The sequence below is a fragment of the Aspergillus pseudodeflectus genome (genome assembly GCF_044049435.1).
Source record: "Aspergillus pseudodeflectus strain CBS 756.74 chromosome Unknown BJX68scaffold_11, whole genome shotgun sequence".
Lineage (NCBI taxonomy): Eukaryota > Fungi > Ascomycota > Eurotiomycetes > Eurotiales > Aspergillaceae > Aspergillus > Aspergillus pseudodeflectus.
The window spans coordinates 360283-381544 of record NW_027263787.1 but is presented as its reverse complement, the minus strand read 5'-3'; the positions used below and the strand labels follow the sequence as shown (position 1 = coordinate 381544).

The window sequence follows — 21262 nt, the reverse complement described above, 5'->3', positions numbered from 1 at the left end:
AACCGTCCTTCTTCCCATGAGCATAATAGGTACCATCAAGTTGTATCAGGCTTCAGTACAGGTATGGTCATCTTGACTGGCTCTTGGCCAGCAATAGAAGTGGTTGCCAGACTCTGTACGAATCCAATTAAGGAGGCGACAAGCAACACTTGGATCTTTGACCGCCCCACTATTCTGCCACGTTCCTGATGAGGGCCGCGGGCGGTCTGGTAAAGCTTCCTGTTTTGGAATAGCCTATTTATGATCTATGAGACATCATAGTTCCACACTCCCGTCTGCTGAGTATCTAGAGAGTGAAGTAATTCTGAGCCCAAGGCTCTATCGAACCGGACAGTCCGTAAATATGCTCACTTTTTTTCTTCTCAGTTCTCACTTTCATGTAATATTGGAATCCACGGGTGATTTATGAGTGACGTAGAACTTAGTACCCAGCTAAAAGACTGGCAAGCTAGGTCGCGAAAGTGAGTAAGTCAGCCGCGCCTTCCCTAATAAGGCTAGTCAACAAAGATCTGCATCTCTAGTCTCTCGGAACTTTAGCAACGCGTCGAGACGCGCCTGTTCCAACCCAAGTAGTATAGCCTCCCCTGACCAACCAACACCTTGAATCCCGCCACTATGGGTACTCCATCGGGAAAGAGGCCTATACAGTACGTTGACGTGAGCCTTGATGAGGTGCATGAAGTTGCCCCATCGGCTCCTCCGAAATATCCACGTATCTCTGGCCAGCGGTTCGGTCAGGATACAACTTTCGTTCCTCTCACCCATGCATCGCACGTTTCTCTGGACGATGATGAAGAAGAAGATGCTGAAGCTGCAGACTTGATACCAGCAACTCAAGATGGTGGCGACGCGGATTCTGCACAGTTGCATTACGGTGACGTGAATACGAAGATTGTGGGTGTTCGCTACTATAGAGGACAGGCCACGATTGGAGAGCACGTCGTCCTGAAAAGAGAGCCGCGGAATCAATACGACAGGAATGCCATTCGTGTCGACAACGTCATGGGAGCGCAGGTTGGCCATATTCCGAGGAATATGGCTGCAAAGCTCGCGGGTTATATGGTAAGTGTTTCCCTAATCGAGGATCAACTGAGGCCGGGCGTGATCTGAACACTCTCGAATTGCTCCAGGACAATAAACTGTTGGAAGTTGAGGGTATATTGACCGGAGTTATTGGCGCGTACGACTGCCCAATCGTGTTGAGGTTGTATGGCCCGAGTGAGACCGAGAAGCGAGAAGCCTTGAAACGCAAAATGGAACAAGACAAGCTACCACTCAGTCATCTCAAACAAGCCGAGCGTGAAGCGAAGAAGCAAGAAAAAGAGCGCGAGAAGGCTGCGAAAGAAGCTGCCAAGAAAGCTCGAACTGGCCAGCTCCTGGGGGCTGCAGCTAAACTGGGCTATTCTGCCCTTTCCCGGCCATTCGGAGATGAAGTTATTGGAGAAGAGAGCATGCAGGAGCTTATCAGCCAAAGCAGTACATTTAACCCTCGAGAGATCGGCCAGGTGGCTGAGAGCTTCGGGCTCAAGGAGTCTGACCTTGAGAATATGCCTTTGGCGGACAACCCTCCACCCCTTTCCACGACCCTTCTGCCATATCAACGTCAAGGCCTGGCATGGATGATCAACAAGGAAAACCCACAGCTGCCAACAGGCGCCGACGACGTGGTGCAGCTATGGAAGAAGCAAGGCAACAAGTTTACCAATATTGCCACAAACTTTTCTACTCCCATACCACCGCCTCTTGCTAGGGGAGGCATCCTAGCTGACGACATGGGCCTAGGCAAAACAATCCAAATCATCTCTTTGATCTTGTCAAACTATGAACCCAAAGAAGAAGGCTCCTCCAAAGCTACTCTGATTGTGTCTCCTGTAGGTGTGATGAGCAATTGGAGAAACCAGATCCAAGACCACACTCATCCGGACCAGACTCCGCGTGTTCTTATCTACCATGGAGCGGGAAAAAAAGAGGCTGCGAAGCTCGGCGAGTACGATGTGGTGGTCACAAGTTACGGCGCTCTTGCAATGGAGTACAAGCCTGAGAGCAAGGCTACCCCATCAAAGGGCCTGTTTTCGCTGAAGTGGCGCCGGGTAGTTCTCGACGAGGGCCATACAATTCGCAATCCACGTTCGAAAGGCTCTTCGGCGGCCTGTGCCCTACTAGCTGAGTCTCGTTGGACATTGACCGGAACACCCATCATAAACACTCTCAAAGATCTCTACTCTCAAATCCGCTTCCTAAAGCTTACCGGCGGCCTTGAAGAGTTTCCCGTGTTCAACAGCGTGCTTATTAGACCTCTCATGTCTGATGATCCGGACTCACGGCTGCTGCTCCAGGCGTTAATGAGTACCATCTGTCTACGCCGCAGGAAAGATATGGGTTTCGTGAACTTGCGCCTGCCGTCGCTCACATCTCGAGTCCTACGCATCAAGTTCCATGCCCATGAGCAGGAAAAGTATGATATGTTCCAGTATGTGTCTCTCGTCCACTTTCCTCTCCTTATATCACTGACAGTAGAGCAGATCCGAAGCCAAAGGCATGCTCCAGGATATGAAAGCCAAAGACAAAACCGGTACAACCTACTCCCACCTCCTCGAAGTCATCCTCCGCCTCCGCCAAGTCTGTAACCATTGGGCCCTAGCCAAAACCCGTATCGACAAACTCGCCGCCCTCCTAGCCAAGCAGCAAGTTGTACCTCTCACACCCGAAAACATCAAAGCCCTCCAAGACATGCTCCAAATCCGCATTGAAAGCCAAGAGACCTGTCCTATCTGCTTGGACGTCCTCGAACACCCCGTCATAACCGCCTGCGCGCATGCCTTCGACCGCGAATGCATCGAACAGGTCATTGACCGCCAACACAAATGCCCCATGTGCCGCACCGAGATTGAAAATAACACTACGCTCGTCGAGCCAGCCGCAGAGATGGGCGAGGGGGGCACAGACGAAGCAATCAACGCAGACCCCAATAATCCAAGCAGCAAAATCGAAGCACTTGTCAAGATCCTCACCGCGCAGGGACAGGCTGAGGGCACGAAGACTGTCGTCTTCAGTCAATGGACCTCCTTCCTTAACCTCGTCGAACCGCACCTGGAACGCGCCGGTATCCAGTTTGCCCGCATTGACGGGAAAATGACCTCACTTGCCCGTGATAACTCCACGCACCGCTTCTCCACAGATCCGCAATGCACAGTCCTCCTGGCTAGTCTGAGCGTCTGCAGTGTTGGCCTCAATCTCGTCGCCGCCAACCAGGCTGTTCTGTCTGATAGCTGGTGGGCGCCCGCGATTGAGGACCAGGCCGTCGATCGCGTGTACCGGCTCGGTCAAAAGCGCGAGACGACTGTCTGGCGGCTTGTTATGGAGGACAGCATCGAAGACCGCGTGCTGGCTGTCCAGGAGCAGAAGCGGAAATTGATGCTTGCGGCTTTCAGAGAGAAAGCGAGCAAGAAGGTCGATAATCGTGCTACAAGGGTTGCTGACTTGGAGAAACTCTTGACTTAAATTATATCGTTCTCTAAGACACACCTCTCTATCTCCTTCCACCTGAGACTTCCTCTGCCTCTTCTTCTTTCTGTGTTTTACCATGTCTGAGTTCGACTTCCACCTTCCTACCTAGGGCTGTTTCTAACGGGTTCAATTGCTTTGCCTGTATCTATGCCTCCTCATGTCTTATACATCTCTCGGGTTTTCTTTTCTCGGGTCACTATTCTCTCACTTTCTTTCACTCAATTCCGAATATGATAGATATTAGGCAAGAACTACCTGAAAAGTAAACTCAGTAGAATCAAGTTGAAGTCGGTTGTAGTGATATTAGTAATTCCATGTGCGAATGCAGCCACTACTAGTAGTGCATATGATGAGATACATACTCAGAACACTGGAGTAGAGAAGTAGTTCGTGCAGTTCGTCCATCCGTATCATACCTGGGTATCTCAATGAAAACAGAAAGTCCACCGTGAAAAACGCCGCCATAGCGCCATGCGTGAGAGAAATGCTAACTATGGAGAGGGAAAGAAATGTGATCGCCCGCTAAAAATCGAATCACGAAAGCGGAATGGAGAAAGCGGATCTGCAGGAATAAAAACTGTGGACATAAGGGTACTTGCGATGTACAAGATAAAAAAAAAATGATCTGGAAAGAAAAGGGAGCAACGAGAAACAGAACCGAGAGAGGGAGGACGCCGCTCTGGTTTGCAAGTTGGAACATAATACCATCACTGGTTTCTGCAGCTAGTTGTTGGACGTCCTGTGCTTTCGTTGGAGGGATCTGTCTGATCATCGCCGGAGGAGGTTGTTACCTGAGCCGAAACTGCAACATCAGCTTCTGAGCTGGTTTTAGGTGGCTCGACAACGGCGGTATCTGATTGGAACGGCGCAACTAGACCTCCGAGTGGGATTGCATGTTGTTTACCAACCGCCCCTGGGTTTTCCTGTTGTTCCTGATATGGTTTAGCGGGGGTTACTTGACGGTTGCCAGCGTTTTGATTGCTCATCACGGCTAGCCCTGGTCGAGACGCATGGGCGGTGGTTGTCTTCCAAGGTTGGGAAGGATGGGCGTGGTTTCCTGCCCCCTGGCTAGACTGCGGGGGATTGTTTGAGATGTATTGCCCGGAATCCGGCGCACGGTAAGCTGGAAATGAAGTAGCGGCGCTCAAGGATGTGTTATTGTTCGGGTTCAGATTTGGATTCGGGTTGGAAATCATATCTGGCCCTAGAGCAGGCGGACCAAAGTTGTGGGCACTGAGCGGAACGTGAGGAGCCTGAATTCCCTGGCCAGCAGTGATTGGGAATGGACCAGTTGACAGATGGCTATGGCGATGTCTTGCCGCGATTTTCTCGTGATATGCGTTGGGATCGGTCCTTTTAAGGTTCTCGTCATCGAATTCTTCTTGGACGCTCTTTTGTTCCTCTTCGGTCAGCTTCTCATTGCCTTCCTTGACAAAGGTTTGAGTAAGCGTGATAGAACGAATCAGCCTCTCGTCTCGCTGCGTGTCCCGTCGAATGATTTTGTCCAACACCAGAAGATCCTTGCCTAGATACTCTGAGGTATCCTGTTGAGGTACAGGCTTCACAGGGAATAAATAGTCACCCGCTTTCTTCTGGGCAACACGAACTGGATTCTTCTTGTCAACAACCCGGACGGAAAGCTGAGTCTTGAATATTGCCTTATGGTGGATAATCTCTTCAAAGGTCCCACCAGCAAGGAAGCGATATACAAAAACTGGCTTTCTTTGACCTAAGCGGTACGCACGACCAACTGCCTGCTCCTCCCAATAGGGACTGAAAGAGAAGTCGAAGATTATGACCCGGTTAGCGCCTGGGATATTCAGCCCCAGCCCGCCTGCTCGGGTTGAAATGAGGTAAACCTGCTTTGCGTCTCCGGAATTGAACTTTTTTGTGGAGGCTTGCCGGCTGGAAATTGGTGTTTGTCCATCCAACCGCGAGTATTTTCGATTGTTACTTCTCATCACGTGCTCGATGTAGTTCAGAGTTGGCAGGCTCATAGAGAAAATAAGTACTTTATCGCCAGCTCTGATTGACTCGTCAACTATGCTGTTCATCAATTCAGCTCGGGCGGACAGCTCAATAGCCATAATGTCAGGGACTTGTGCAAAATGCTGTTGCTGCTCAGCAACGAATGTTGCTATGTTAGGAAGTTCCCACTTAGTGATAGGCTCATCTCCTGGAAGCTGTGTCTCAGCATCTCCCATCTTAGCAGCATCATTGGCCCGACTGATCAGCTTCTCTTCGAAACATGCTGGGTGGTTGCAGCATAAGCCTATAACAGCCAGCCAGGACCATAACTGAGCCTGTCCTACTTCATCTGTCCTTCCATCAAGTACAAACGCGGCATAAGAGTCGTACGCCACCTTTTGCACCTCGGTCAATGGCACGGTTATAACGAATTCAACCTTTGGCGGCAAGTCTCCTTCAAGCACAGAAATGTCTGCACGATTAATTTTCGGCTCAAGAATCTGCTTAAGGACCTGCAATTTCATAAGAGATTTGCGTCTCTCAGTATAAGTGCTGTCCAGGTACAGGCCTTGTTCAATTGGCTCGACGTAATTTGCCTTGAACTCAACCATGTGCCCAAGATACCCATCCGCAATCCAGTTGACCATTGTGTAGTAATCAATGAGATTGTTCGCAAGCGGAGAGCCTGTCAAGGCAATTCGACTCTTTGAACGGAATTTCTTCGCCGCCACAAAGATACCAGAAGAAGGGTTCTTCATCTTGTGGGCTTCATCAGCCACAATGATATTCGGTCCCTCAAGGAGCCATTTTGAGACTTTGGCATGTTCCGTGTCAGACAAAGGGGGTAATCTTTTCTCAGTTCCCTTGTTGATTATCCATGACCGGAATATGTTGTAGCTGATCAGGAGTACGCCACCTTCTGTATCCCAAGCAGATATCTCCTCCAACCGAGTAGCTAGCGGTTGGGCTGGTAGAATTCGTCTGACCAGGCCCACGGGTGAGTTTTCTGGGGACCACATGACAAATTCGTCATACCAATTATCGATCAATGAAGACGGGCATATGATCAGGGTTTGAGAGCGGCGGAAAGAGTCAGGAACCTGCTTTTGGATTTCCGGGTCATCGGAGGAAGCCGCTTGTGAGATTGTTGTGAGGAGCGAAATTCTTCTAGACAGTCAGTAATCAAATCAAGTTGCGCATCTGCAGGGCTGATAATAGTTTTGTAGGCCAACACTTACACTTGCATCGTTTTTCCAAGCCCCATTGTATGAGCCAACAGACATCCTTGTTGATCTTTGTCCTCAATCAACTCTCGCCACATAAACCGGACGCCGTTCAGCTGGTGGGGTTTCACGCGAAGGCCAATGTGAGGATCCAAATAAATCACAGGCTCCTTGAAGCTGACAGCCTGATGACTAGGGTTGTCGTTGCTAATGCCTGTGTTCTGCAGCCGTATCTCGAGCCGTTTTCGCTGTTTTTCCTGTTGTGCCACACGGAGTTGGGCGCTGGCCTGCGTGACTTTGGCCTCTTGACTCTCCTTGACCTCCCTTTTGCGCTTCTTGTGAGGCGTATCACTAGGTCCCGCTCTTTGCACCTCATCATCAGCATCATCACCTGCCTCTTCCTCCCTATTCGACTCTCTTGTTCGGCAAGACTTCAGTCTTTTGTAGAGCTCGTCATAATAAGTTGCAAACCCACCACTGTTGAGATCGTTTAAAGCCTCTTCGACGAATTTACATTTGATGCCGGCGGGGCCAAAATGCATGCAACGTACCCACGAGATGTAAAACGAAGCAGTCCGCATAATCACTCCGTTTTCGAGGCAGTCAAGCCCTGCAACAGTTTCTGAGCGTCTTTTGATGGTAGCCAGAGCCCTCCTTATGAGTCGAGTGAGGTTGGAGTATTGATATCCGAGAATATAATCTCCCAAACGTCCTCGTTCCTCATCAGAAAGGCAACCGATCAACTTGGCAAGTAACCTGCGTCTGTCTTGACGCTCTTCGATAAGCGCCCAATCCAGCAACATTATTCCGTCCATGTCACTAACCTTAGGAAGCGAAGAGCGTGATCGTTTTTCTGTTTTCACTTGGATGCTGCGCTCCGGTGAGCCAAGACTGGGTGGTGGGGAAACGGATTTCCTCACAAAGGTATCACGGAAGTCGGATTCAATTGGATTGAGGGGCGGTGTCTCAATCTGGAGCTCCTCAGGCTCCGGGGAGTCAATGGTCAAGTCAATGATGTCTGATTTTTCCCAAACGGAGTGAGGTGGCGAGGGGCTGTCTGACGCGAAAACTCTCGGTGGCTGGCCTCTTGTCCTTCGCCTTGTGCCAGAAACACTGATAACATCGTCGTCACCGTCAGACGACGAGGGGCTCTCGGGGTCTTGAAGAGAGTTGAGGGGCTCCTTGAGAGACTCCGTGTCATCGATAATGAAATCGTCAAGAAAATCAACTGGGGTCCATTCCGAATCCGGCTCTGATTCTAGCGACTCCTCATCTTTTGAGTTCTGTCTAGGCTTTGTCTGTGGTTTCGGGGGCGCCTGCATTTTAGGTGGACATGTTTCCTGCTCTAAAACAGAGATGCGCCACAGCTGCTTCTGGATATGGGATACTGTATGCTCTAGGCACTGGCATTGGGTGCGTAGTTCGGCTTCGGTCGAGAATTCCGTTTTGTGTAACTCCTCGCTCAGTTTCTGTAGACGAGTCTCCAGGTGCGCGATTTCCTTTGCAAGGGCCATGACCTCCTGGTTAACATACTTTCCTCTCCTAGCAGCAAGCCAGACATTCCGTGCTTTGTACTCTTCCCTCGGTAATTGATTTTGACGCCAGATGTTTTCATAATGAGCAATGCAGTCTTTGACGATTACTTCAACCTTCTTAGGCCCAAGCTTTCCTTGCCGAGGAGGTAGAGGCTCATTCCGTTCCTCCAGCATCTCTTGCCAGGTCTTCTCATCGAATTCTCCTTCAGATCCCGAATCTCCGTATACAGGATAGGCGTCTTCAAGGTCCTGCTGTACTGGATACTTCTCAAGAAGGTAGGCAAATGGATCTGAGGGTTTGATGGTTTCAGTTGACGACACTCCACTATTCCCTTTATATCGTCCCTCAAGCTCCGGCCAGTCAGAGATTCTTTCCTTGGTGACGCTAACTGCTCCTTGCTTCGTCGTGTACAGAGTGAAGAAGCTATCGCTGCGTGCATTCGCTATTGAGGGACTATAAGGGACAATAGCTCGCTCCTGACGCCCTTCGCTTGGCGGTAGTTCAATAGGTGATTGGCCGTAAAAGTGAAGAAGACGCTTATTCACAAAGCAACGCTGGGCGACTGGCATGTTGGAAGGGGTCATGGTGAATACTCGGTCATTTTCTTGCTCCGCGTCGAGAGGATAGAAGATTTGGCCAGGGGTAAGCACGTCTGGACCCATATACCAATCACTCGCCTTGATATCCTTGTCCAGCTTCAGTGTCGACATAATTTCACTACTCCCACCTTTAGCAGGAGAGTGCAGGTTGAGCCTTCGGCGTTTTCTGCCATGGCTGTCAATCACTATTTCCTCATCACGGCGGGTGTGTTCGGACTCCAGTTTCTCGGACTTTGGTTGCTCTGAAGGGTGCACTTGAGCAATGTCAACCCGCTCAGCTTGTGACCCTGTCCGAGCCACAACCGATAACCTCTCGGTTCCGTCTCCTAGTCTGAGGGTATCGGAGATGATAGCCATGTTGAGAGGTCGATTGGCGGAGGGAGTGGCAGGAGTTGCTCCGACGCTGGTCGACTGTACGCTCGGATTTTCGGTAGGTAAGTGTCGAGGGCTAAGGTCACGGGGATAAATAGGTGAGGGAGAGGCCAGGCCAGGTGTCTGATCGCCTCGTGGGGAATGGCTGACAGACTGCTGGTACTTCCGTGAGCCTCCTCGAAGGTAACGGATGGCCATCATGATTGAGCTCCTCTGGCCGAGGGCTTTGAGACCTAGATCAGCACGCAAAGCGTCTTTATCAACATCTTGCAGTAATATCTCCCCCGTTATCTCATTCTCTCGCAGCGCGGCCTCAAATGAGTTGGTATCCGGTCGTGGAGGGCGGGACGATGACCGTGACCATGGTGTCTCCTTATCGTAGCATAGAAACTTGACAACATCTTCCACCGTCCAATCGAACGGGTCTTCAGTATCAGACGACATTGCAAAATGGTTGAAGCTTTTGATAGCCCATCAAGATGATCTTGCAAGACGCGTCATTTCCCGCGAAGTGTATAGAAACCTGAGAAGCAAGTGAGGGGAAAGTGAGCAGAACGAGACGGTAATGGAGGACTCGTAGATTGCAAAGGAATGAAGGCATGAGTACGCTGTAAACAAAGACAATACAGAAGAGACTCAGACGACGGATTGTTGGTCTCAACAGCCGGATAGCTGCATCCGTATCGAGCAACCAGCCAGAAACCCAAGACGCGCCCGCGAGTGACGATCTTCGACTTTTCCGCAGTCTTTCCGCCGCCATCGTGGGCGGCGGCTGGGGCGGTGCAGATAATGGGGTACTGATAACGATTGCGCTTAGTAATCGAAAAGACCCCTCCATCAGAACGAGTACTGCGATGACCTGAACTCTGTCAACAACTTTCACTTGCTTCTTTTCGTCTATAGACTATTCTATACGGATCTACAAACCTCTCGTTCTTCCTATATATGTTTCTGGCCCGAAATCTAGTTATTACGCCATGTCCGATTCCGTCTACGAAAATTATCCCCCCTACTTGAACCCCGCACAGAAGGAGTTCCTGGTACAGACAGTCAAGGATTGGGCTACACAAAATGGCCTGATGGTCAGGCCGGCACCGACTTTCATTTCGAAGGACTCCAATCCTTACGGCGTGCTCGCGACGAATGCACCAGTGACTTTGTTCCCTAGCCCGTTCCCGAAAAGCAGTTTCGAAGAGGCGAAGGCATTACAGACCGTGTACAATAAGCTCTATGCTGCGATAACGTGTAATAAAGAATGGATTGGCAAGATTATGGAAGAGTAAGAGCTTCTGTGTTCAATTGTTTTGCGAGTTTCAGGGCCATGCTCTATGGGAGATGTCTAGAAATATAACTAAGGATGACTTTGACTGTAGTCTTATCGACGTGGATGACTTCATTTCGAACCTCTGGAAAGTCCATATCACTGTCCAAGAGGAAGGATATGCACAGACGCTTTCCCTTGGCCTCTACCGGTCCGATTACATGGCACACTCCCCGTCCGGCTCGACAAGTCCCCAGCTAAAGCAGGTGGAGTTCAACACCATCTCCTCGTCTTTCGGTGGCTTGTCATCGCTTGTGACCTCCTTGCATTCTGAACTTCTCAATTCCCCTCCGGGGCATCCTCTCGCATACCCACAACACCCATTACTTACTTCCGGTGCAGTACCGGAGAATACCGCGGTGGAGACGCTCTCCGCAGGCCTCGCGACAGCACATACCGCATACGGACCGTCCAAATCAAACCCCAAGCTGCCCACCTGCATCCTGTTCGTGGTTCAAGAAAACGAGCGAAACATCTTCGACCAACTCGCACTCTCGCGACAACTCACAAAGGTCCACAAGATTCCCGTCTTCCGTCTCCTAAGCTCCGAAGTCCTAGACCACACCTCCATCCCGGACTCCAATCCAGCTCGCCCTCTCATCTACCACCCGCCTTACTTCCCGTCGGGAACAGAATTCGAAGTAACAACCGTCTACCTCCGCTGCTTCTACACACCAACGGACTACAACTCCCCGCGCGACTGGCAAGCCCGGACACACCTCGAGCGCTCCGCTTCAATCAAATGCCCCACAGTTCTCAACCAACTCGCCGGCTCCAAAATTATCCAACAAGTCCTCGCAACTACCACAGGCCCTGACCACCTGACCTCATTCCTCCCCGACACTCCCGAACCCCTCATCAGCCGTCTCCGCGCAACCTTCGCCCCGCAGTACGACCTCTCTCTCGACGGCCAGGGCCGCGCCCTCGCCCTGAACCCCGAAACAGCCTCGAACCACGTCCTGAAACCCCAGCGCGAAGGCGGCGGAAATAACATCTATAAAACAGCGATTCCGGACTTCCTTCGCTCGATTCCCGAGAACGAGTGGAAACGCTGGATCCTCATGGAGCTCATCCACCCACCGGCTGCCGCGAAGAACGTCGCTCTCCGCAGCGATGGCGAAGTTCTTGCCGGCGGTGTGATCGGCGAGCTGGGTGTTTACGGCACGATCCTGTGGGACCAGGCTGGTGGCGAAGTACTGCATAATGAGCAGGGTGGATGGTTGATGAGGACGAAGGCTGAGGGCGTGAATGAAGGTGGTGTTGCGACAGGGTTCTCGAGTCTAGATAGTATAGTGCTCTTTTAGAGGCCGTGTTTTCTCTTAGACACTCCTGTAAATGATATAGTAAGGCTCTGATTCTTTGGTTCTCTGGTTACACTATAAACTTGTCTTTTTTTGCACCGTCGCTTTATTCCATCGTTGTCAAAACAGCTGTCCAGATAAACTTCGCCAAGGCCCTCGGGGGCAATAAGCTCAGGAGTTAGGGCTGGCTGGCGGCTGGTCGCGTGGTTACGATATCGCCCATCATTAGAACGTATCAGGAAAGGATCAAGAACATTGCGGATAAATTGATTCAACCCTCGAGAATAAAGAGCAAAAACACTAGGGCGACCCATATTAAACGTATCAATCATCAAGCAACTCTTGTGTACAACAAATCTTCTTTAGTTTGAACAGGTATATCGCGATCGGCTCTGGTGCCATCACATGTAAAGGCCGGACAAAAGCAACACATCGAAGAAAGGAAAAAGGAAGACAAGCATAGGCACCAGAACAGGATTAAAAACAGGTACAGAAACAAGAGCCTGAAACAACACGAATGCCAATAGCTTGGAACCCGTAATGGAAAGCTAGGGCTCGGATGAGGTCTGGAGCATGAGCGGTGGGAACCGGGACCAGAACCCTGATGAGAAGAGGAAAACAACGCCAATTCTCCGCTGAAAGTATGAGAGTATTGAGAGCATGTGGTGGTGTACAGGGGTATATCCTTGAAGGGAATTTCCCGAAGATCGAGTATATGGTACAGGAGATATAAGAGAAGGTGGAGAGGAGGAAGGGAGAGGGGACGAGAGAGGACAAGACCAGCCTGTAAAGTGTAGACTTGAAAAGAAGGGAGGAGAAGATCAGTCACCAGAGTGCGAAAGAGTGATAGTGTGGCATCTCGTTCAGCTGGCGCTCGGCGGAGTAGTATTCATTAAACATGTTGTCGTAGCCATTCATCTCAGCCTGCTGCTTGACCGTGTCGAGATCACTCGGGTTTATGAAGTGAAAACCATCTGTAGATGGTGTCTGGGGTGTGCTTTGAGAACAGAACGGAGGCTGTATGTGTATAGCCTTAAGAAGCTCGTCTGGCTGCTGTGGGGCATCGTTAAAACAAGTGGAAGAGCAAAAGCCGCGAGTAGATATCACAGAGCTTGACGACCAGAACGGAGATTGGGGGTTGAAATTGTCATCGACTAATGGGTAACGGAGCTTTAGCTCTGGCTCGGGCTGTGTCACGCCCTTGGTCAAATCGAGGTCTGCCATGCTCACGGATGTGGGGAGGTCTTCATCTGCTATAATGTACTCGGGAGTGTACTTGATCTGTGGAACGGGATCGCAGCTCTGTGTTTCTTCAGATAGTGAAGCCTCGCTATTAAGCTCGTATTCCATTGGCTTGAGGCTCTCGGCATCTTCGACAAGGTCTTCTGGTAGTGATTCCTCGATGCTCCTCATGTATTCCTCAAATCCCGAAGGATCAGGGTCTGGTGTGGGTTCCTTGGGCTTGGGAAGATCGGCTCTTGATTTAGAAGGTTCAACTCCAGTTAGAGTCTCTTTGAGCAGCTCAGCTTCGATACACTGTACCTTCTTGGTACGAGAAGACTTGTTCGGGCCCCAGCCAACAGGGAGAGGCACCCGGCCACCCTCCTCGCCGGCCTTCGGGTTGATAAGCCCAGGAGTGATGCCTCTGGTAGAGTTTAATCTAGGATCTAGTCCCAGATTCTTCATCTTGGCTAGGAGCTTCTCTTCAAGCTTGAGACTGCGTTTATTTCCCGAATCCCACGCAAGCAAGCCAAAGGCCTGACGGAAGCGCACGCCGCGCTGCTGTAGTGCGTTCTCCCTTAGGCGGAAATCAGGATGTATACGGTCAGTGATATCCCTGAGGCGGATACGTCTATCAAGGCGCATCCAGGCCTCAACTCGAAACTCTTCAACAGTTGACGAGATATTGTCCGGAAGGATAGGGAGGTCTCGCACGTCGTTGTTGTGAATCCTGTATGGGAGCATAGGCGGTTCCTCGTTGCGGTTGGATTTTCCTTCGGGCTTGAGTTGATAAATTATATCGGGCATGTTTTCCCAGGTCCATTCAGTCTGAGCAGCGTGGTGGAGCGTGCGGTTTTTGGTATCGTTGGCCCTAGGACTGTCCTGTCTAGGTACCGCTTTTGCAATGTCAGTGTCTGATTCGCAAAAGGGAATGCAAATAACTCACATTTGCTTGGAAGATGAGACCCTGGCTTGGAAACTCCTCCGCGATTATTGCGAGTAGGCATCGTGGTTTCGACTGGAAGCAAGCGTTAGCCTTGTCTCCTCCATCTCCGCCTGCACCTCTGCTCCATTGCGCACCTGAACTTGTCTGAGCAGTTGCTATGAGTCTGTAGTCTCTCCACGCAATTTGATACCCCGCTTGGAATCAATGGGAATGCAACTGAAACGAGAGTGAAGCAGAACGAACGACCGTTTGGATGGGAAATGAGCGATGAGGAAGGAGAGTGAAGACAGGATAGGAGATTCCATCTTGCTGCAAGAGAAATCTATTGTTCGTCCCTCAGGGCTACCGAACAATTAGAGGGGGTTGGTATAGAAGACCCGATCAGGCTCGGTGAGGTCTGCACCTGGGCAGGCTGAGGTGCGGATTTCGGTCCTGAGAGAGTGTGAGCAGATATTCTCTCACTCCTGCTCCTCCTCTCCGCACACCCCAAAAAGTAGGCCCGTCTTCCTCGCGGAGAATTAGGACGGAACTCTATCTTGTGCGGATGGGATACAAGTTGGATTTCTCTTCAAAATGAGCCTAATGGTGCCTATAATCCACCTTTTTTCTGTGTTGTTGTACGGCGATTTCGTCGCTGGATCTGAGGTTGCCAGTAGGGACCTCGCCAGTTCCGCCCCAAGGCGAACCTACCCAGCCTCATCAATTGAAAGGGTGTTGGAAGCCACCATAGGTTTTAGAGCAGCAGGAATGCTGTCATGAGCTGGTCCTGGTCAATGATGGGCATCGGCTCCACTGGCTGTGACGCAGACTCTGGTCATGAATAGAGGCTGGCTGTCCCAACAATGGAAGACAATCAAATGACATGGGCACTCCCAGTAATCAGAATCAATTGATGGTTTTTGCCTATTCATGTGTCTTGGAACTTGCCTGTATCTCCATCAGTCCTAGACAACAGTAAAGTCAATGCAAGTCTCTACATATTGTAACTCATGTCATGTGTTTAGTGCCATCTGGAATAGCCATTCCCACCTTTTAGTCTTGATGGTCCTCGTAATGTGAGTTTATTCCTAAGCTAAGGTACACAAAGCACAATGCGGCTTCCCTAACAATAAGAAACTCTTTTCTTTTGAGTCACCTAGCCCTTTTACTACTTTGAGACAACCCACAAGCGCAAAATCATACGAACAACCAAGAAGGCTAGCCATTCATTCACACCCAGTGCCACGAGTCAAGCCTGCATTATTGTGAAGCACTTGCTCTGCTCCAGGGCTGCGCTCTTAAAATGTCCCCTAATTTTCAAAGTCGAGGTTCAAGTCATCCATTGTGAATCCTCGCCTGTAGATTGCTGCTGAACAAATGGGACTCTGCGAAAGACGACATCATTGATCCTTCATCAGCGGCATGTTCAGCTAAAGTAGTCAAGAGGAGTGAGTCTCTGCTGGCATTCAGTCCTTATTCTGCTGTATGTCCCAGCATCAGTCTGTGCGCTGTAATGCCCGAGGACCTCAAGTGCAACTATCTTCTGAGCGTCTGAGAGAAATACCGGAATAGGTGGAAGTATCTGCTCATGATTCGTTTGATTGGGAATCACCTTTGGAAGTGCGCGACCACTGCAGAGCTTCGTACGCACAACACACAAGCCTCAATCACTGCACTCGCAATACCTAGCATCTTCCTCAAATCTTTTCTTCCTAGACGTCTCGAGTCTGCTTCAGGCTCCCTCGGCCTAGCTTGTGTTAGCAATATCATGCCATTCTATCTTGAAGGCGAAGACCCCAGAAGGGCATGTCATCATTGCGGCGGTATGAACCACGCCAAAAGAGAATGTCCAGATTTACCGTGCGGTTACTGTAGGAAGTCTGGACATGTGATTACCGTTTGTCCTAAGATACATCCATGTCCCTGTTGCGGTAGAAAAGGACACAAAGGAGAAAACTGCCCTCGACAGGTTCTCAGAGAAAACAATCCAGGCTCAAGGATCCAGCGGCAGCCAACCCTCCCTATTCAGGCCAGTGTTCTAAGCACCTGCGGGGAAGCAAGTCCTCTGACAGTAAGCAACCAAGTGAGTCAAAAATCACAGAAATGCCAGACACTTACTAAGGTTTAAATTGAAAACTAGAGTCGCGAAACAATAAAGCCACAGCCATCATTCAACTTCCCATCCCTTCACCGGGTGACTATTTCTCTTCTGCGTACGCTTCAAGGTTCCTTCGGCCAGCAAGGTGGTTTACAACACATTCCATACAAGGCGGTGATTGAGCAGTTAGGTGGAGCGGAGTCCCTCGCTGAAATGCTGCTTAATACCATTGATGTGTCAGTCAGAAGCATGGAAGGGCGGATAATCACAAGCGATCTGTATGGAAATTCAGGCCTCGTCCGCACAAGTGAATGGATTGATATACATAGTAATACTGACTGGTCTACAGACTTGAGAACGTACGACAACAACAGATTGAGCGAAACATATCATGGACTATGGATAACGGCTATATGAACTTTGTGACGGATGATCGCGACAGGGCGTATTGGCGGGTTTATGTTGGGCAGTCTAGGAATCCGCTTCATCGAATTAAGCAACATATCCGAGCAATCCAGTGTGGGAGCTTAGACACACTCCATTACTTTGTGATCAGCAAAGGAGATGGACACCGGACAGCCCACTTTATCAAGCTTTGGTCGATAGATCTTCCGAATGATCTAGATCCAGCCATCAACATTACACTGAACAATATATTGGAAATGGTTATGGCGAGGGCATTTCAGTCACTCCCACCTGAGCAGCTAGACGAGGCCTTTGGGCTGCCGGAAGAGGGCAAATACTCGTTTTTCGGCTTGAACATTATCTCGCCGCTTCTCTAAGGCCGCTCCTTATCACCCTGGATCCGGCGTGAACTCTCCCTACCACTACGCAATTCAGACGACGAGGATATAAGGACTTGGCCTGACTTTCGGATCCAACAGCAGGAGGGTCAGTTACAACTTTCTTGCAGTAAGCCTTTTCAACAGATGACAAAAGGAGAATGCCAAAGTGCGATCCTCGAGGCTATCTCGTTTAGTCCCGATGGGCGGATGACATTTGAGCTATTTCAAAGCTGTGACCCAGACTGGGCAACGAATATTGATCCTACGAGCCACGATTGGCTTGAAGCAAGGTTAAGCCAGCTCCCTGGCGCAAACGAGACGGCAGTGCATACTATGGCCCTTCCATTTGGGACCTATAGAGCTCGAATCAGTATCATTATCCGGGATGAGCTAATAAGCAGCGGCGGAGAATCTACAGAGAGCTTGTTGCCAGCTGGTCTTTCGCAGAGCGGTTTCAATTGTGCGAACTGTCTAGTATGGAGTTATAAATTTCGCCGGATGAGAGCAATCTGCCCAGGGGCACAGGTACATCCTACAGATGCTCGTAGCGCCCATATACTCCATCAACTTAACCTTGAAGTTCTGCAACGGAGTCACCTGAGAGTTGTTTTGATATGCGATGAGATAGCGCAGAAGGCTTTTATAAATCAGGACCTAAAGAGTGTTACTTTCACTCTTCAGGGCACTGAGTTTCATGCATGGCTCGATGTGCATGGTAACAGTATTTGGAGAATTTACATTGAATCTCCTGCACCATTGACTGCCCTCTGGTCAAACAGCTGGCCCCAGGCCACGAAGCTGTCCATGGTTTTCCGCTTCTCTGCACTTATGACAGATACCAAGGACATTTTGCATAATTCAACCACTTCTCAGCTTATTGTGTTGCAGATCATCCGGCAATACGATCGTGAGAGGGGTGGGTACGCCAAACGGACACCTGACAATATTGACCCCAACGTGCTCGCATGGCTGAAGCAAAAGAAATTCAGCATGGATGACATCCGTCGACTGGAGGCATCAGCAGAGTCTTTGACCCAAGCTCTTCTTCTACTTACATACCTAGTACCCAGAGCTCCTATCAAAAGAGCCGGGTCCATGATTCCCCGCTCGAAGCAGCGCAGACGCACTGTCTTTGGCACAGAAATAGCCAGGGTTCGCCTATTGTTGGACGAGGTATTGGGCCGGGATCGCCTGGCCAATATACCATCGGGGGATATCTCCGTATGGCCCTGTATCGACCTTGTAGATCGAGAAACGATCGAGGTCCAACAGGAGCTTGAGCAAGACCGGGTCGAGGCTGCAGATATTGCCGTGGGCGATGGGAGCATTGCTCAATTGCGGCTTTCGTCCCAGGACAGACTCGTGGAGACGATGCAAGATGTCATTTCTAATCCAGCCTCCCCGGCACCAAGAAAACATACCATCGTTTCATGAAGACACAAATGGCACTTTTCAGCGGGAGTGCGGAGTCCCAGGTGGCATATCGAGGGGACGGAGGGAGGATGTATTATCGAGCCTATGCTCACAGAACGGAAATCCATTTTCAAGTTGACAGGGTAGTTCTGTGCAGATTCTCGGACCCCGAAAAACTCGGAATTGTAAAGATCAAAGCAGAGATAAGCGCTCCCGACAGACATCATCCTCGAGCATGGGCAAAAAATGTCGAGCATGGAGATCCAGGAGCACGACTTGCGTTTCACCTCACTCTCACGAGCCTAGATGGGAAGGAACACAGCTTCTATGCTTCGGTCTCTGGCGAAAAGGCAGCAAAAAAAGGCGAACAGTTTTGTGGACTGGATGCTAGGCGCAACTGACGAGGAAATCGCTCAAAGACCAGGCCGTTATCTCTTGATTCAGTCAAAACCAGAGTGCACGGAAACCGTCCTGAAGCAGTTTATTGGTGGTGCTTATACCGATAATGATGGGAATATTCTACCAATAATCAAGAGATTAAAGATGGAGCAGTAGAAAGGGTTGATGTGCGATGATAGTCTTCCCACAAATAGATTGTGGTTGAGAACCAGTGTTCGCCCTTTTCACCCAGAATCAACTTCCCCAGGGTGATTAGCAGGACGGCAGGATGTGCAATCCAAGAGGCCATACTAGAATAGTATCTTCTTGATGGATTCGTATGGGTGGAATACCAGCCCAAGATCACACTGCCTTCTTTCTACCCCGCTTTTCTTTGGCGATATCTATGTGAGCTTATAGTTCATGTCTGGCTTCAAAAATTCGAGTAACCCCCCTTTATTTTAGCATGTAGAACCATCCACGATCAAAACCAATGTGGGAACTAAGGAAGTATTGTACGCCTGGCTTTTGCAGGCCTCCAGTGGGAGTCTATATGGAATGATTATTTCTGTAGATGAGCGATATAAACGAGGAAAACCTCAAATTTGTTGTTCCTTAAATGCCGGGTCGAGTTGATTAAGATTGATAATATAAACTGGGATTCGGTTTTTCAACAAGGCACTTTGGCGGAGTGGTTAACGCGATGCCCTGCTATTCCATATCAGGAAGTCAGGCATTTCCCTCGGGAGCGTGGTTAGTCATATCCTCCTGACAGGTACACATAATATACTAACCTAAACCCAGAGTTCGAATCTCACAGGTGTCGATTCAATTAAGTTTTTTTTTTCCTGAGGCATCTTTTTCGTGAACTCGGTCACAACTTCATTCCCTTTTTATGACTTATTTCCTCATGCATCAAGGCCTTGAGCACATGACTGCCTGCTTACCGGAGGTAGATACGGGCAATTGACATGGGAATATACAGAAAGCCCGTTCAATAATTAAATCGTCCGAATGCCAACGGCGCTCGATACCGCACTACACAAGACTAGTAGCTGGAATGATGATGTATGTACGGAGCGACAACTTGATACGATACATGCTTTTTTTTTTCATGTTGTAGCCTGGTGATGTGGCATGGACCAGATAGAACATCCAACACAAGTCCTGAATCCGGACCACGGGCTAGGAGATACTCTTGAGAATATATACCAAGGGGCGAAGGATCTGAGGTATTCCACATCGGCAGATATAGGCGTAGGCAAACCCTAGGCCAACTCAAGTAGTGAAACATACAGCCGTCGAGATAACTTTACTATCAATGTAGCCTGGCGATGTACTACTCCGGGGTAGATGTGGATGGCGAGGTCACCCCTAAGTTGGTGCTGCTACACCTTTGATGAGAATTTGGCAGTTTTCGACTTACGTTGCAACTTACACATACTTCATCTGGAGCAGGCTGGTGTGAGATTTGTCTAGATCTGCAGTATAATAATGTCGAGACAGGTGTGGATTATATGGCCAGTCATATTCTGTAAACTTCTGATACTCCGTTAGTTCTGATGGCTCTGGAAAAAAGGGTGGATCTCAGGATGTTGACCAGATAAGTAGCCCGCAAAAACATTGCTGGAATATATAGCTTTAAATTACATAGTCTGCCACCAAGGCACTTTGGCGGAGTGGTTAACGCGATGCCCTGCTATTCCTTACTTGGAAAGTCAGGCATTTCCTTCGGGAGCGTGGTCAGTAGCCTTTCCTAAAAGGAAGAGACATATTCTAACAGAACCAGAGTTCGAATCTCACAGGTGTCGTATCTTTCTTTTTTTTCTTCTCATGCTATCTATCTCTTTCAAAACTCTGCTGCTGCAGGCGTGACATCAATCTTGACACCGGACCTTCCCAACAACCCCACCCCTCCCCTTTCTTTTTTTTTTTTTTGGCACCTGTCCCCGCAGACCCCAACGACCGATACAAGCCAGAGCTCGGAGATAGCGAAGTTGACCCGACCTCGCTCAGCAAAACGAATTGTCCTAAAATGACGCCGACAAAACGAAAAGCCGCGTCCGACACGCAAACAACAACCTTCACCGCGCGCAATCCGCCCTGGACGTACCTCAAGCTCCAGCTGTAAGTTCCCCCTTCTTTCGCCAATCCAACATCACTTCAAATCTCCTCAATATACAGTAACTAACCACAATCTTCTAGAATTCATCAACATCATAGCAACACCTCTACCTCCGCCCTTCAAACCCCGCTCGACCCCCTAACAGCACGCACATACCTATCCTCCGCGCTATCGCAGTTCCTCGGTCAAATGGGGACGTCGATTCCAATCGACATCCTCAAAGTTAGTCCTGAACCCCCACGATCTCAATCACAATCACAATCGACAGACAAAACGATATGGATCCGCGTTCCGCGCCAGGACGCGCAAGCTGTCGTCACGGCTGTGAGTTCGTGGATTGGTGGGGCGGGATCTGATACGGCGGACGCGGAGAGTGGTGTTGCGTGGAGGGTGTGTGCGAAGGGAAATTTTTTGGGCGCGTTGGTAAGGGGGGGTGGGAGGGATTTGTTTGTTTCCTGAACTCGGGCGAAGGAGGAAGAATTTCTGAATT

General features: G+C 49.8%; 6 protein-coding genes, 1 non-coding gene and 1 pseudogene across 8 annotated transcripts; 6 read left to right on the top strand and 2 right to left on the bottom strand.

Annotated features, from left to right (window-relative positions):
* The first annotated feature begins 565 nt into the window (after positions 1-565).
* BJX68DRAFT_31473 (DEAD/DEAH box helicase) lies at positions 566-3758 on the top strand. The gene is made up of 3 exons (XM_071048961.1): positions 566-1062; positions 1131-2470; positions 2523-3758. Exons 1-3 carry the CDS (start codon positions 616-618, stop codon positions 3499-3501), a joined length of 2766 nt encoding a protein of 921 aa, XP_070901534.1. The 5' UTR covers positions 566-615; the 3' UTR covers positions 3502-3758.
* A 36-nt stretch (positions 3759-3794) lies between these two features.
* BJX68DRAFT_232223 (putative SNF2 family helicase/ATPase) lies at positions 3795-9915 on the bottom strand. Its single transcript, XM_071039461.1, has 2 exons — positions 6714-9915; positions 3795-6639 (listed from the first exon to the last, which is right to left on the bottom strand). Exons 1-2 carry the CDS (start codon positions 9647-9649, stop codon positions 4215-4217), a joined length of 5361 nt encoding a protein of 1786 aa, XP_070901533.1. The 5' UTR covers positions 9650-9915; the 3' UTR covers positions 3795-4214.
* Positions 9916-10079: 164 nt separating this feature from the next.
* Positions 10080-11970, top strand: BJX68DRAFT_232222 (glutathione synthase). The gene is made up of 2 exons (XM_071039460.1): positions 10080-10484; positions 10579-11970. The coding sequence occupies exons 1-2, from the start codon at positions 10183-10185 to the stop codon at positions 11828-11830; spliced, it is 1554 nt and encodes a 517-aa protein (XP_070901532.1). The 5' UTR covers positions 10080-10182; the 3' UTR covers positions 11831-11970.
* A 682-nt stretch (positions 11971-12652) lies between these two features.
* BJX68DRAFT_264568 (uncharacterized protein) lies at positions 12653-14055 on the bottom strand (the record flags this gene model as incomplete). The annotated part of the gene is made up of 2 exons (XM_071044987.1): positions 12653-13944; positions 13995-14055. 2 exons carry the CDS (start codon positions 14053-14055, stop codon positions 12653-12655), a joined length of 1353 nt encoding a protein of 450 aa, XP_070901531.1.
* Positions 14056-16320: 2265 nt separating this feature from the next.
* On the top strand, positions 16321-16853 carry BJX68DRAFT_264567 (uncharacterized protein; the record flags this gene model as incomplete). Its single annotated transcript, XM_071044986.1, has 2 exons — positions 16321-16349; positions 16421-16853. 2 exons carry the CDS (start codon positions 16321-16323, stop codon positions 16851-16853), a joined length of 462 nt encoding a protein of 153 aa, XP_070901530.1.
* A 2471-nt stretch (positions 16854-19324) lies between these two features.
* On the top strand, positions 19325-19473 carry BJX68DRAFT_t55 (annotated as a pseudogene). Its single transcript has one exon. The product of its transcript is annotated as a tRNA-OTHER (tRNA).
* An 839-nt stretch (positions 19474-20312) lies between these two features.
* Positions 20313-20458, top strand: BJX68DRAFT_t56. Its single transcript has one exon. It is a non-coding gene; the product is annotated as a tRNA-Ser (tRNA).
* Positions 20459-20682: 224 nt separating this feature from the next.
* BJX68DRAFT_264566 (uncharacterized protein) lies at positions 20683-21231 on the top strand (the record flags this gene model as incomplete). The annotated part of the gene is made up of 2 exons (XM_071044985.1): positions 20683-20774; positions 20853-21231. 2 exons carry the CDS (start codon positions 20683-20685, stop codon positions 21229-21231), a joined length of 471 nt encoding a protein of 156 aa, XP_070901529.1.
* Positions 21232-21262: the final 31 nt, after the last annotated feature.

Coding starts and splice junctions, on each gene's coding strand:
- BJX68DRAFT_31473 (XM_071048961.1), top strand. CDS start 616: ATGGGTACTCCATCGGGAAAGAGGCCTATACAGTACGTTGACGTGAGC. Junction 1,063..1,130: donor CAAAGCTCGCGGGTTATATG/GTAAGTGTTTCC, acceptor GAATTGCTCCAG/GACAATAAACTGTTGGAAGT. Junction 2,471..2,522: donor GAAAAGTATGATATGTTCCA/GTATGTGTCTCT, acceptor ACAGTAGAGCAG/ATCCGAAGCCAAAGGCATGC.
- BJX68DRAFT_232223 (XM_071039461.1), bottom strand. CDS start 9,649: ATGTCGTCTGATACTGAAGACCCGTTCGATTGGACGGTGGAAGATGTT. Junction 6,640..6,713: donor CTTGGAAAAACGATGCAAGT/GTAAGTGTTGGC, acceptor ACTGTCTAGAAG/AATTTCGCTCCTCACAACAA.
- BJX68DRAFT_232222 (XM_071039460.1), top strand. CDS start 10,183: ATGTCCGATTCCGTCTACGAAAATTATCCCCCCTACTTGAACCCCGCA. Junction 10,485..10,578: donor ATTGGCAAGATTATGGAAGA/GTAAGAGCTTCT, acceptor CTTTGACTGTAG/TCTTATCGACGTGGATGACT.